This window comes from Phalangium opilio, unplaced genomic scaffold, assembly GCF_054372755.1.
Source record: "Phalangium opilio isolate 3A_F unplaced genomic scaffold, DU_Popi_V2 ptg000011l_1, whole genome shotgun sequence".
Classification (NCBI taxonomy): domain Eukaryota; kingdom Metazoa; phylum Arthropoda; class Arachnida; order Opiliones; family Phalangiidae; genus Phalangium; species Phalangium opilio.
The window spans coordinates 9205444-9219210 of NW_028324147.1; the positions used below are offsets into that span (position 1 = coordinate 9205444).

General features: G+C 36.8%; 1 protein-coding gene across 1 annotated transcript; it reads left to right on the forward strand.

Annotated features, from left to right (window-relative positions):
• The first annotated feature begins 11852 nt into the window (after nucleotides 1-11852).
• LOC149710274 (uncharacterized) lies at nucleotides 11853-13130 on the forward strand. The gene is made up of 2 exons (XM_089860780.1): nucleotides 11853-12678; nucleotides 12751-13130. Exons 1-2 carry the CDS (start codon nucleotides 11853-11855, stop codon nucleotides 13128-13130), a joined length of 1206 nt encoding a protein of 401 aa, XP_089716906.1.
• Nucleotides 13131-13767: the final 637 nt, after the last annotated feature.

Consider the following 13767-nt stretch of genomic DNA (forward strand, 5'->3'; position numbering starts at 1 on the left):
CTGACCGTTGCTCTGACTTGCTCAAGCCAGAGCCAACCGACAACGACAAGGCGTGGAGAATCGTCCGTTGTGGTCTCGCGGATTTGAAATTTTGACCATACCGAATACTACCACTCTATTGGCTGTAAATTATACCTACAGTGCTGCTCGCGGTGGACGCTTCCTAAAGCGTCGCGAGAATTGAGGAGGAAAAAGATGGGGGTTAGGCGTTTTATTTTTTCCATGTTTGTTCCTTTCCCCCCCAACCAAATTCCAGCCGCCGTGATATATGTCAACCCTAGTAGTTAGTGAACATATGGGGGTTTATAATTCTTCCCTGCCTTTACTAAAACTGTCATAATAAATGTCAACTGAACTTTAGAGGCAAAGAAATGTCTTCTAGAAAGACGGTTTTTTTTTCTTTTCAAAGTTCTAGCAGTGGCAGTGTAGTAGACTCAGTGTGTAGACTCTATTGGAAAATAATATTAGGTGCCAATACTCGAAATTAGTATAATTCAAAACACATAAATAGTCGTTAAAAATAGTTTAATTAATTTTAAACGCGATTTTTTTGGTGGGATATTGTTAATTATATTGTAAAGTTTAGGATAAAGTTATAATTGTGATTTTTAGGCCGTTGGAACGGCTGATATGGTTTTTCACATTTAATAGCTTTAATTAGGCCCATATTAATTAACCCGATATTGATTTTGGGGTAGTTTTAGCCAAGGAATCGAATGGTGATATGAAAATTAGTAAATAATTAAGTAGCTGTAAAAAATATCACTGTACGGCTTTGAAATCCTTTTTTTCGAATTCCTGACTCCAAAATTAGTCAGGAAAAATCATTTTCATCTTAAATTACCTTAATTACGAGTTGTAATTAACGAAAAACTTGAAAAAATATCCAGCGAAACTTAACTTTGCAAACGTATGAAGTATTAACGGGTGTAACACTAGGTTGAAAGCCGAAATCAGAGACAACTTTTAGAACATTTAGTTTTTCGGTTATTTTCCGTTTCTGATTGTAATTAGCTTAATTATTTAGAGAAACACGCGAAATCTGAATGTTTCGAACCTCCTGATTCCAATGGTGTTAATTTCAGGTCTCTACGACTAACCGTTAATTAATTATGCAATTAAACGCCCAAAAAGGCAGACGATATTTTTAATTTTTCGTCTTTGAAACATGTTTTTGGCATAAAATAGCAATTAATTCAAATTAAATTATGTGGTTCTGATGTAAAAAACTGTAAGGAATCGAATGAAAGTGATCGCAAGACCGTAGGCTTAGCAGTTGATTAGTTGTTGCACTAATTACGGTGAACCTCATTTAATAATTCAACCTAACTGGGAAGCGAGAGAAAAGGTTACAGTCTCTGGCCTCCCAGTGCATTTTTGGTATCAAGTGATGTTGATAATCTTTAATTAGAGCAAAAACCTTTATTATCTTAAGTTTTGACGGGAATTTTCTAATGCATATTGTTACGTGACCCAATACGAATGTCATATTGAAAAATTAGTATGATGTCTTTAGAAATAAGGCGAAATAGCTATTATTTTATTTCCTGATTTGAATTTGACTGATTTCGACAAAACTGATTTGAGTTCTACTTAAATTCACCCTGTTTGATCGATTTCTGATATTTTCTGATGCCCCAATTTTTTTCCCACCATTTAGGAGGACTTGAAAAATCTGATTCGCCTGATTCTGGTCCAACTACTGACTTTATCTAAACGCGGTTAATTGCATTGAATTCAGCGTTAAAAACTCTATAAATTGGCGTCAAGATGTTTTCTTATTTATTCAAATAATTTGCATAATTAAATTTCCAGCTTTTGGCGTTTGGTGGTCTATAGTTCAGAAACTGCCAATCCTACGCTCTCGAAAGTAAAGATATCGGATTTACCATCCCTGAATTAATCTATTATAATGATCAATTTAATTTAATTAAAGGCGAAAAATTGCGATTAAAGTCTATAACAAAAATCAAAACACTGTAGACTTTAGTTTGTGGACTTCTACTGTAACGCCAAATTTAATAAAAAGTAATCTTCCCTTTAAAATTATTATATTCCCTTTAAATATTCTATAATTCTCCTTGAGTTGGGGTCAGCGCTGGTCGCGAACCTCGGTTCAATGGGGAATTACCTCGCAAATAGAAGGCCAATGGCCATGGTCTCTAGGCGCACCTGAACGGCTTACAATTCTCTCTGGGGGTTCGTGAGAGTCCCTTTTACTTGTACATATATTTTTAACCCCTTAACTAAAGAATGGAGTTTGTCAATCGTGTTTTTCAAATGTATTATTGTGTAGATATTTTTAGTGTATTGTTAGTATCTTAGTATATTATTGTAACGTGGACGAGAGAAAAGTATTTTCTACTCGGACCACGAACAAAAACCCTGACCTCTTGGGTCACGAAATAAGAGGGCACGTTCGCGTTCTCAAACACCTGCAACAAGTGCGTCATCAAACAAAAAACGGAACTCGACTACGAACGTTGACCGCAGAAAGCTCGTCAATGATTGGCTCGATGGATGAAACCCTTGACCACCAAAAACCTATATAAGCCCAGAGTGAACAATGGACTACATTCTTATCTCTTTCACTCTCCACCATCGAGGACGCTTATGCCAGAGACGAGTCCGACTCTCATGCCGTAGACGAAGCTACCTGCCGACCGAACCAATGTCCGTTGCTGTTCCTGACCGCCTTTATTGGTGAACCGCGCCAAACCGTTTAAGTGCGCGCAAAACTTTAAAACTTCAACGCTCGCGGTAAATGTTAAGTACGGTCTCGCTGGAGACAAAGACTATCGTCATGAACATTTCGTTGGCTGGGCCCTAGCCCTAATTTCTACGCGCCACGCGTCAATCGTTCGGCCTTGCGCCGCGACCGACCTCTGGATCACCGCACCGTGGAGATGAAGACGTTCCCGCGACTAAACGAGTAACGTACCAAAAACATTTATTAAAAGTCCTTATGGACCTTTGTTTAGAACTCTAAACCCTTTTGTGGTTGAAAAGTTAAAAAGCTATTTAAAGAGCTTTCATTATGTTAACACCCTTATGTGGTGAACTATATTTCAATAATTATTACTTAAAACCCTTATGTGGTTCAGTATTTTTATAAACACCTTCCGTGTTGAAATACGATATCGTATTTAGTTAAAACAGGCCTTATTAGTATATTATTAAAAGTGTGCATGCTATTATTTTCTTTATTACCAGTCTCATTTAGGGTGCATGCTATTATTTATTATTTTTAATTAGTGTTATTAAATATTTGATTGGCAAACTCCAAATACGTTTCCCATGAGTTATTACTCCTATATTTTAAAAACAATCCCCTAGACAACTTTGACCATAATTATATTATTTATCTCACTAACCCCAATAGTGAACGTTAAGTGAGCCACCCGGGTATATGACCTTTATAACGATAGTTAGACTAGCCATGAGCCGAAGTTAAGAGTTAAAGTAAGAACAAATCGTTATACTACGAAGCCAGCTCTAGTTTGGCGCTGATTGGACAGTTTAGTGTCACCATGGGGTGATGTTGGAGGTAAGCAACGGGCGGCGTTGCCAGACATACCATAATTATAGTACAATTCGATAATTTTGAAAGTTTTTTCGAAGCGTAGGATAATTTTGAATTTAGCGGGAAATCAATCTAACCCGGGGTATAAAAGCCGAAATAGTATGTAATGATTCATAGTCATCCCATAGGCACGATGTGAGACTGTTGGCATTTCTATAACTTTACTTTGATTCAGGCCTGTTGCTCGAGATATAAAACAGGGTTCGTACACGACCTGCTAAAGTTTATAACCATGGATAAAGAATGCGCACGAGGAAATTTGTTTTCACGCTATAGGATAGGCAACTCCCTATCTCGGACGACCGCTTATTCTGTATATACTCTGTTCAGTGGCGTAACTACAGGGGAGCAGAGCCCGCAACTGCGGGCAGGCCCGTGGCGTTTGGGGGCCCTTTCGAAATTTTTCTTGTACAGTACAGTCCGAATTTTTTACTTGGGAGGCCCTAAACGAGCTTCAGTAACTAAAAATTCCAAAATTGGGCCAAAATGGGTAAGAGCCGTAGAAAAAAACTACACGTTCAAGCGTCGGCAAAAACGAAATAAACCCAATTTCAACTTTTCAAGTAGTAAATAGTGAAGACAAGCCCAAGCCCATTCCTCGCTGCAGATACCTTGTTCCTGCCACGTGACCAGTGAGTTAACACAGATTAATACTTACTTAGGCTGTCAGCTAACATGGGCGAATACGGTCTGCCTAATGCTTATGCTGCCCATAATTTACCATTAGACTGGCAAAACTGCCATTCTATGTAAATAGTGATGTCAATGGTTAGGGGAAGAATACATTGCCAGGGCCCCCAGAGGTCCTAATATTCCTATAATTTCACAAATCGTCTTATGTTTTTGGCATCTCGAAGTAATTTTTTATAATCCCAGCTGCATGACGTTTTAAGCGCAGAATTACTAATTAGTGAGGTCTCATTTGGTCAGATCAAAAAATCTCGGAGCTCTCTACTCTCGCTCAGGAATTTTTTATATACATTTATCACATAATTGAATTTATGGTTTTTATATGAAAAAGATAATAATTAATTGGCATTCTGAGCTGCGCTCCAAATTAACAAAATTGAATTCCGCCTTAGACCTTTCATTTAAATATTTAAACTCACAGATTGAGCTCAACAGACCATTAAAAATTTAAAATATGTTTGATTATAAAAAAGAATAACGAAAATCTGTCATATCTGAAAAATATATCTTCTTACCTGACCCTTTTAAATAGCTTGATTTGGTCATTTTCAGTCACTTTTATGTCCCTTTTTGCTTACATTTTGTTAATTATCTAAAAAAACTCGCGGATATTTTAAATACTGAAAATCCTGAAGTTTTTCTACACTTGTCAGCACACACAAAGCTAGGTTACATAGAGACCTAGCTTTGCGCGTGCTGACAACCGATTCTGTAACAGAGTATGTACAGAATAGGCTGTCGTCCTGTAGAGTGAAAGCAAATTTCCTCACGGGCATTCTTTAACCATGATATAGATCTAGATTTGCGCGTGCTGACAACCGAAGGTGAAATCATTGCCTACGTTAATCAAGGCCTGTGCGCAGCACCGATTTTTAATTTTGGTTTAGCAATTTGAGCTGCCAAATTCTCTCGCCTGAGGCACTATTAGCTGGACGGACTTAAATAATTTGAAATGTTAATTTTCTCGCGATCGGAATTTTAAATACTCATTTTCGCGCGCGTTTCGGTCCAGCTATCAATGAAATCTCGCGGTAAAATAGGGGGAAAATAAGAAGTCGCGTTTCTTAATAGTCGCCCCCTTCGAAACTACCACGCAAAGGCCTTGATTAACGTAGGCAACGGTGAAACAGAGTATTCGATTTAGCTGCCGTCGGAGTTGCCTATCCTCTATAGCGCTCCGAGATCGCTACATATATTTATGATACATCATCGCTTTTGCTCGGAGGATCTAGTTGCTCCCTATTTATTTATTGAATATATTGTTCACTAAGTCAACAATGTGACGTATATGTGAACATCGGAATTCGATACATTAGTCAATTTGCAGAAAGACAATATAGGAGTACAGTAATGCGAGAACAAAAATTGATAATAATGTATTATAAAAATAATAATAATGATAATAACAGTAAAAGCAATATCAGTTAACCTGCTCAATAATGCAATTTTTTTTTAAATAATAATTTAGGATGAAGGTTGACAGAGGTTTACGGCTGACAAATTCATTCATTTGGTCTTTATTTACTTATTTTTGACCTTCTATAATGTACGTATAGGTATTAACAGAAGTAAAAAGCTATTTACTTCTGGTATTAATTTATTTGGTTTGTGGTGGCCGAGCACGTATTGAGAGTTTTAACTAAAATGACGAGAAGCTAGTGGAGCGCGTGGTACTCGCCCCCTTTAAAAATAGCGGCATTTTCGGAAGAATCGAGCATTCTCTGATTACTCCCATCTATCGAACGCCTTGCCATAATTATATTGTTCCGTACCCTTTATGTAATTAAAACTTAATGTTTCGACGTATTTCGTCTTTTGCACTTCCTACGATTATACTAATGAAATTTTAGTTTACATTCGATTAAAATTTAAAATGGATGTTTTTTCCAATTATTTAATTTTTCGATACCAGCTCCAAGTTCAAGCTGTTCAAGATTAAAAAATTTGCATTGTCGATTGATTTCCAAATATTCTAATCTATCTACATCATTTCGGTTGATATATTTTATTTTGAAGTTTTCCGTGACAAATGTTTTAGTTATGATCTAATTCGATTACTTAGGTCTTTATTTACGTTATATGATAATTCATTATTTACAAAATCGCAGTGAATGTTTTTATTTCCACGCCCGACAGGTCGATACGAGGGACAAATAAAAAACGCAAATTGATACTTAATGTAACTGTTTAATGTAATGTTAATTATCAACAAATAGAAACATCTCCGTGCGCCAAAATGACCTGATCTATCGGAAGATGATTGGACTGTCGCCGAATTAAAAAAAGGTTTTGTTTAATTCTATTCACCCCATTAATTTCGTGTTCTAGCACTACGACGCAGTAGAAAAGAAATCAAACGCCCATTGTTTCAGTATCAGAATGAAATGTTACAACAGTCCAAGACAGAGGAGAAATTCTTTTTAATTTGATAATTTGTGCGCAGAATGAGTATTTTGTTCTTTTCAGCGTTTGTTTAGATTAAGAACTAAGTTTGCATGTTCAATTCAGATTTCGGTTTTTATTTCTTCATGTAAGTGTAATGAAAGATGCATTAAAAAGGAAAGGTATTTATTAGACCTTACATATGAGTACTAAACAACCATAAGTTTAATATCCTCTTGTAAAGTTATGGTATAACTAATGATATTCCTGGGATAAAATTTTGACTACTTATTATTAATTGGTACAGAAAAGTGTAACTGACTTATGGTATGGAAACAGCCTTGTAATACAAAAAGAAAGTTTCTTAATAGTCTAATAATAAAAAACTTCCGTTTATTTCATCTTGTATGCTTACTATGATACTAAGAAATATTTTAGTTTACTAATTCAATTCAATATTATAAAGTTGTTAAGTTTTGAATTACAGGTGGCAGCACAAGAGAGCGCCGTAGTTGGCGGGCTCCCCCCCCCCCGGGTTCGGTAAGAACCGGAAAGGAGGCGTCCGTGGAGGGGTTCACTCGGATTTTCGGAAAGAGTAGTGTACGGCCATTACGCTTCCAAATGTAATAATGCCCGGCCCTGCCTTTGACTATATTAAATACTATAGGGACAAGTATTCTTGCACGCCGTTTCCACGTAAAAATACTTTATCCAGGTTAAAATACCTTTTCCAGCTTAAAATACCTTTTCCAGCTTAAAATACCTTTTCCAGCTTAAAATACTTTTTCCAGCTTAAAATACCCTTTTTCCAGGTTAAAATACCATTTTTCCACGTTAAAATACCTTTTCCACGCCCAAATCCTCCTCTCCACGACGATACCCTGTTTTCTCTAAGGAAAATTTCCTACTACCAGTCGTTTATGGGAGGGAACCCATTGGTTGGCCTTATGACAGGTTGATCTTACGGACAAAGATGGTTGGTCTGCCTTACGACAGGTTGACCTTATGGTAATTCACCGCTACAACCACAGCCACTCGATCACGCTTTGGCTTCACACAATTTTTTTCCTATGTAAAAGCGCGTGTTGGTAATTATGGGCTTTTTCACTCGAAAAATCCAAGGAGCCAGCTTTTAACATGACCGGCTATGGGAGGAACACAGTTATTTTGCCCTAATTTTGAAACTACTGGTGCAAACCTCTTGAAATTTTAATGTGCAAAACAGCGTTTGCTATGTTTTGGAAATTTTAAAAAGTTTCCCTTCTATAGTTTTTTTGTATAAATATTAGAACGAAAATTAGCCCTACTTAAAGGGCTTGGTCTTGGAACGGTTTAATAAGTTTTTCTGTTTCAATTGTTCGAATCTCTTGAAATTTTAGTGAGAGGCACATTGAACGGTTTTAAGTTATGATGCAAAGTTTTCGAAGTTTTCAAAGAAACAATTCACTTCCAAAAAATTCATTAAAATTGTGCTTGTGCATAATCCTACAACCTATTTAGTCGCTTAGAGAAATTTTAGGAAAAGGACTATTCGTTTTAAAAGTTGGTAATTTTCCACAATAATTTAAAACCTTTAAATATGCCTTTCACTAAAATTTCAAGAGACTCGAACCAGTGAAGCTGAAGGAAACAAATTTAAACTGTTTGAGACTAAGCCAATAAATTATGGTTCATTTTCGTTTTAATGTTGTTACAAAAAGCTTTGTAAGAGAAAATTTTGCACAAAAGTACGAAACAATATTTTGCAAATCTCATAAAAATTTCAAGAGATTTCAACCAGTATTTTCAAAATTAGGACCAAAAAACGGTGTTCCCCCAATGACGCAGTTAACTCTGATTTTTGACATAATTTTGCATCTATAGCCCGATCGAATGGGTGTGCGTCAACGAAATACTCCCTTAATTTTTCAATAGGATTAGTAAAAAATAAATTAGGGATAGGGTCACTGGTCCCAAGGACCAGTTTAATATTGTAGACGCTGGGGGTCACTGGTCCCGAGGACTAGTTTCAAAAAAGTCCTTATTTCCAAGACTGCTCTCGATGGAACGACGCTCTCGAGGGAACGACGCGCTCGAGGGATCAGGCACTAGCGTATTCTCCCGGTATTACCTCTTTGGAGGTTTTAATGCCGTAAATTCGGGCGATATGCCTACAATCCGTTCTAATATTGAAATAAAAACTGTAGAAAGTAATCCCGAGTGTATTTCCGCGTTATACGGCGTAATAGGCTTCACATCTTACACCCTCAGAAAGACTTTATTGCCGAGTGGCTTCTCCCTCGTCAATTGTCCCGTATAGAGACTAACATTTTTGCATCCGCCAGATGGCGTGTGCAAAAATAAAAAGGGGAACGGCCACGGTCGTTAAATATTTTTTTCAATAGGTTTATAAAGAGTTATAAAAAACTTCTTGACTGTTCCAAAATTCACACCCCTCATCCCTTCTCCTGATTCTATGCTAGAGAGGGCTCGGTTTTACAGTGGAAGGGGGCGTTTTCCGGTCCTTTTAGAGATACAGTGTTCATTTTCAGCCAATAGTTTTTTTCTCTCAATAGGGCAAATTTTGCCGTACGAGTCGCACTTAAACCGGAGATCTGAGAAAAATTATCGCGAGGTGGAGTATGTGTCGCCCTTCTTCAGTATTGCTACACAAGAGAGGGGAGTCCCAAACCCCGCTTGTGGTTACTTCCTAGGCTAATTTAATGGACTTCTGACCATGGATTTATAATAGAAGCTTACGCTTCATGGATATTTCACTGTAGCCTTCAGTAAGACATTTTGATTTTAAACACATTTATGTCATAAAAATTCGCGCGGGTGGAGACTGGGGGCTGATGACGTAGAAATTGAGGCAAACTTTTTTCTCTCTAAAATTATTTCGCGCGCGCTATTCAAAATTAGAACTCGATCGCGTGAAAAACTTCCAGCCCCCCTCTGAATTTGCCTCAAATTCTACGTCGCAAACGCGCGTGCCAGGCTCCTACTATAGTCTGTCAAACGAAAGAAGAGCCCTGAGAAATTTGTCCAAATTGGTGTCGCCACCATCGACCCCATAGTACTTTATCAACTTGTTTTGTTTTGTCAATAGTCGTCTGTAATATAGTCTGCTATAAACAGATAGGCTTAATCGCAATAGAACCAATAAATTTTGCTATATATATTTAATATGTTTATGTTTCATGATTTTTTACGATCATCGAGTATTAAAGAATAAAAAACAAAATTAACGACAAGACACCAGTTTTATCTTTGTTGAACTGGCCATATATTTTAAGGACATAAGTTTAAGTACTTGTCCATAAGTAGTTCAGCATCAAAGCGTCTTCAGTCCACGTCTTCATCAGAGTCTTCAGTCTTCACTGTCTTCTTGCATATTAATTTTAAGAGGTTCAATTGTGGTTTCGATGATGGGATCTTTTTCCCAATACTCAAGCATTATATTCTCGACGTGAACTTTATGAAATAATAAAGCGTCACAAGTCCAGAACCCTGAAGTACGAAATTGACGAGGTTGCTAAAAGTAGAGGTCACACGGTAGTGAGGATTCCACCGTACCATTGCCAGTTTAACCCGATTGAACTAATATGGGCACAAGTGAAGAACGGCGTTGCGAAGCAGAATTCTGGTTTCGAACTCTCGACGGTCAAAGATGCAACATTGAGGGCCATTGAACGTGTGACACTAGAGAATTGGCGTAAGGCAATAGAGCACGTCGAGAATATAATGCATGAGTATTGGGAAAAAGATCCCATCATCGAAACCACAATTGAACCTCTTAAAATTAATATGCAAGAAGACAGCGAAGACTCTGATGAAAACGTGGACTGAAGACGCTTTGATGCTGAACTACTTATGGACCAGTACTTTAACTTATGTCATTAAAATATATTGCAATGCTAGTTCAACAAAGGTAAAACTGGTGTCTTGTCGTTAATTTTGTTTTTTATTCTTTAATACTCGATGATCGTAAAAAATCATGAAACATAAACATATTAAATATATATAGCAAAATGTATTGGTTCTATTGCGATTAAGCCTATCTGTTTATAGCAGACTATATTACAGACGACTATTGACAAAACAAAACAAGTTGATAAAGTACTATGGGGTCGATGGTGGCGACACCAATTTGGACAAATTTCTCAGGGCTCTTCTTTCGTTTGACAGACTATAGCTCGCGCCATTTCAGACGAGGAATAAATGTGGTGCGCGTTTTAAGGTGAGTGAAATATCCAGGAAGCGTAAGCTTCTATTATAAATCCATGTTCTGACTGATGCTACATTTACAGACCACCTGTATCCTTTTTGCTTTTGTGGTCTAAGACATCAAAGCATTGGTCTGACTCTTGCTGGCTGGCAGGGTGTCTTTTCCATTTACACCTTTATTTCCTCTTTTTACTCGTGCGGGGGGAATTCCCCCTCGCACGAGTATTACTCCGACTTTCAAGGTCTCTCTAGCATAGCTTTGGCAATGCATGGCGACAGGAATAGCGTGTGTTCGGGGCTTTTCATCCCCATCATTCCGATTTCGATCTTTTAAAGTAAACACTTATTTGGTGACACCACCAGAACGAACTCTAGTTGAAGCCACTAGTTGGCGCTGCTTGTTCCCTTTTTCTTCGCGTGTGGAATTTGCGAATTCTATGAGAGCGGTAGCTCTCTTAGAAAAGATTTCATACTGACTTTAATGTATAAGGGTTTTTTTTATTGGATGTAACTTTTTTTCGTATTATATTTACAGTTTTGAAAAAATTACTCTGAACTAAAATTTAGACATATCTTCATTGGATGTAAATGTCGTCTGCTTTACTGTATATTCGCTATTCTTGGAATACTGCTTTAATAATACGTAAATTTTTACTTCAAAAAGAGAAATAATTCTATTTCTAGGTTAATAAGTTTGTAGCAAAAGTAGATAGATCCATAAAAACAAAAAGTTTATATCGGCAATGCTAGCTAGCCTTTGGCTGTACAATCGCTGTAATATCAGATGTGATAGATCCTCCTCTCACCCCCCTACACGTACTAACCAATAAGCATTGAGCTTTCTCACGTCATAGGTTTATCGATTTCTTCTAAAGTAGTACATGTCGCTGGTGGCGATCCAAACGGCAGTCCTTAGCACTATCAATTTTATCGTCTGCTCGTCTTTCAAAAAACACGTGGGTATTTGTTTACGCCTAGGCTTAGTGTCAAAATGGAACCAAACGTTGACGTAGATTTAATTTTAAAAGATTTTCAATCTAACGAATTTTTTCAAACTGACGAGTCTGGAAAAAGGTTAAAACAAATTGAACTTATGAGGGATTCGGGCAGTTTAAAAAAAGTTATTGAGGGCATGCTAACCCAATACGAGTTTTTATACTCCAAACATGAAAAATCAAGAGGAGGATATTCTTCCTTTCTATATGCATGGTGCAATTGGGTGAACCAACTAGTATTTTCAAAAGATGGAGTGGATCCTATTATAAAATATAATACGGAATACGAATGTGAACTAATGAATGTTATTCAGTGGATTGGTTGGCGCGTTATTGAACTTCAAGGTAGAAATAAACGAATCTATGATTTAGAAAATCATGTTTCAAACAAAGTTGATGCACTCTTTTCACAAAAGAGGCCTTACGAAGAAGAGATTAGCGTCAATCAGGCTAAAAAAAGTAAATTGCGACACCTAAAAACAGATAGACTATACAGTATGAACAGGCTTGTAGGCGGGGTTATGGGTGAAATTTGGAAAGTAAATAAAGAAGGCATGCAAGTACTTAAAAAAATTAAAAAGGGCAAGAAACCACTTAGTCAAAAACAAAGAGACAATGCGCATCTGCTATATAAAATTGCATTATCAATTAGAAATTCAGAACAATCTGTTGGTGATATTCCTGATGTCATAAAAATGATAAACAAAGGTGGTTTGTTTATTGCGAACCTCACATTAATACCATTTGTTTCACGACTCATTAAAAATGTTGTTGACCAATACAGGTATTGGACAAGTAGTCCTTACCCTGGTAAAGTAATTAGTAAGTAGAACTAAATGTACACGTTGTTACGTAAATAATTAGCCCATAACCAAATGATTATGTTATTTTTAGAGGAAACCACAAAAGCTGTCAAAGAGGATAATACGCTAAAGACCGAGTTTCACGCCATTGTGTCAAAAATTCCAGAAGTTGTAGAGAACAAATTTACAGAAAGCCAGTTAGAAACATTTAGAGTAGTATTTCAGAGGAAATTGACACACGCAAAAATAGCAGATTTAATAAGAGGGGATATACGCCGCAGAAATGAGAAGAAAGGAATGAGAGGGGTTGGGGGCCAAAATTTGCGTTGTATGTTATACGGTATGAAAAAACAATCTGCTAAAAAGACAGTCACTGTGACAAAGAAAGCACCAATAATCAAAACAAGCAAAGGGCAGAAAAAGAAAGGAAAGGGCAAAAATGCAACTACAAATGACCCCAATAAAATGTAACATATTTGTTATAATAACATCAAACAATCATTTAATACTCTAGAAAGCAATTACAAACGGTAAATGCTAGGCCTAATTTAAACCGCATAATTTGATATTTTTGATATTTTTTTTATTAGTTTTAGTGCTAATTGTACCTCTCTTATATCCTACGAGGATAAGGTTACGTGTGACTGGCCTGCCGTTGTCACAAATAGCGTAAAAATATGTTTTTTCCTTATTTTTCACATATGTCTAATCCAACTTTGCGGTAAGACGCCTCTGCATTTTGTGAAGTTTTTGTGCATCCCTTAATCAATAAGGCCCTTCGTGCGCTGCTATAGTTTATACGATTGTCTACCATTGGGTCGAATCCCATTGGATCGAATGTCTTGTTCGACCGAATCCCATTAGACCGAATACCGCAATTTGGGCGGTTTTCCAATCATGAATTTTCCTTTCATTCCTTTTTTTTTCAATTGATTTTCTAATTAAACTTCTTGATATTGCAGCAAATAATATTTATGTTCACCAATAACATTCTTCAATAAATTTTAGTAGTTAATTTTCATTATTGGAAATTGTCTAACCTAACCTAACCTAACCAAACCTAACCAAACCTAACCAAACCAAACCAAACCTAACCTAACATAACATA

Bases quoted from the DNA above. Each gene is read 5' to 3' on its own strand.
- LOC149710274 (XM_089860780.1), top strand. From the start codon at position 11,853: ATGGAACCAAACGTTGACGTAGATTTAATTTTAAAAGATTTTCAATCT. The intron at 12,679-12,750 runs GTAAGTAGAACT...TGTTATTTTTAG, and splicing joins TTACCCTGGTAAAGTAATTA to AGGAAACCACAAAAGCTGTC.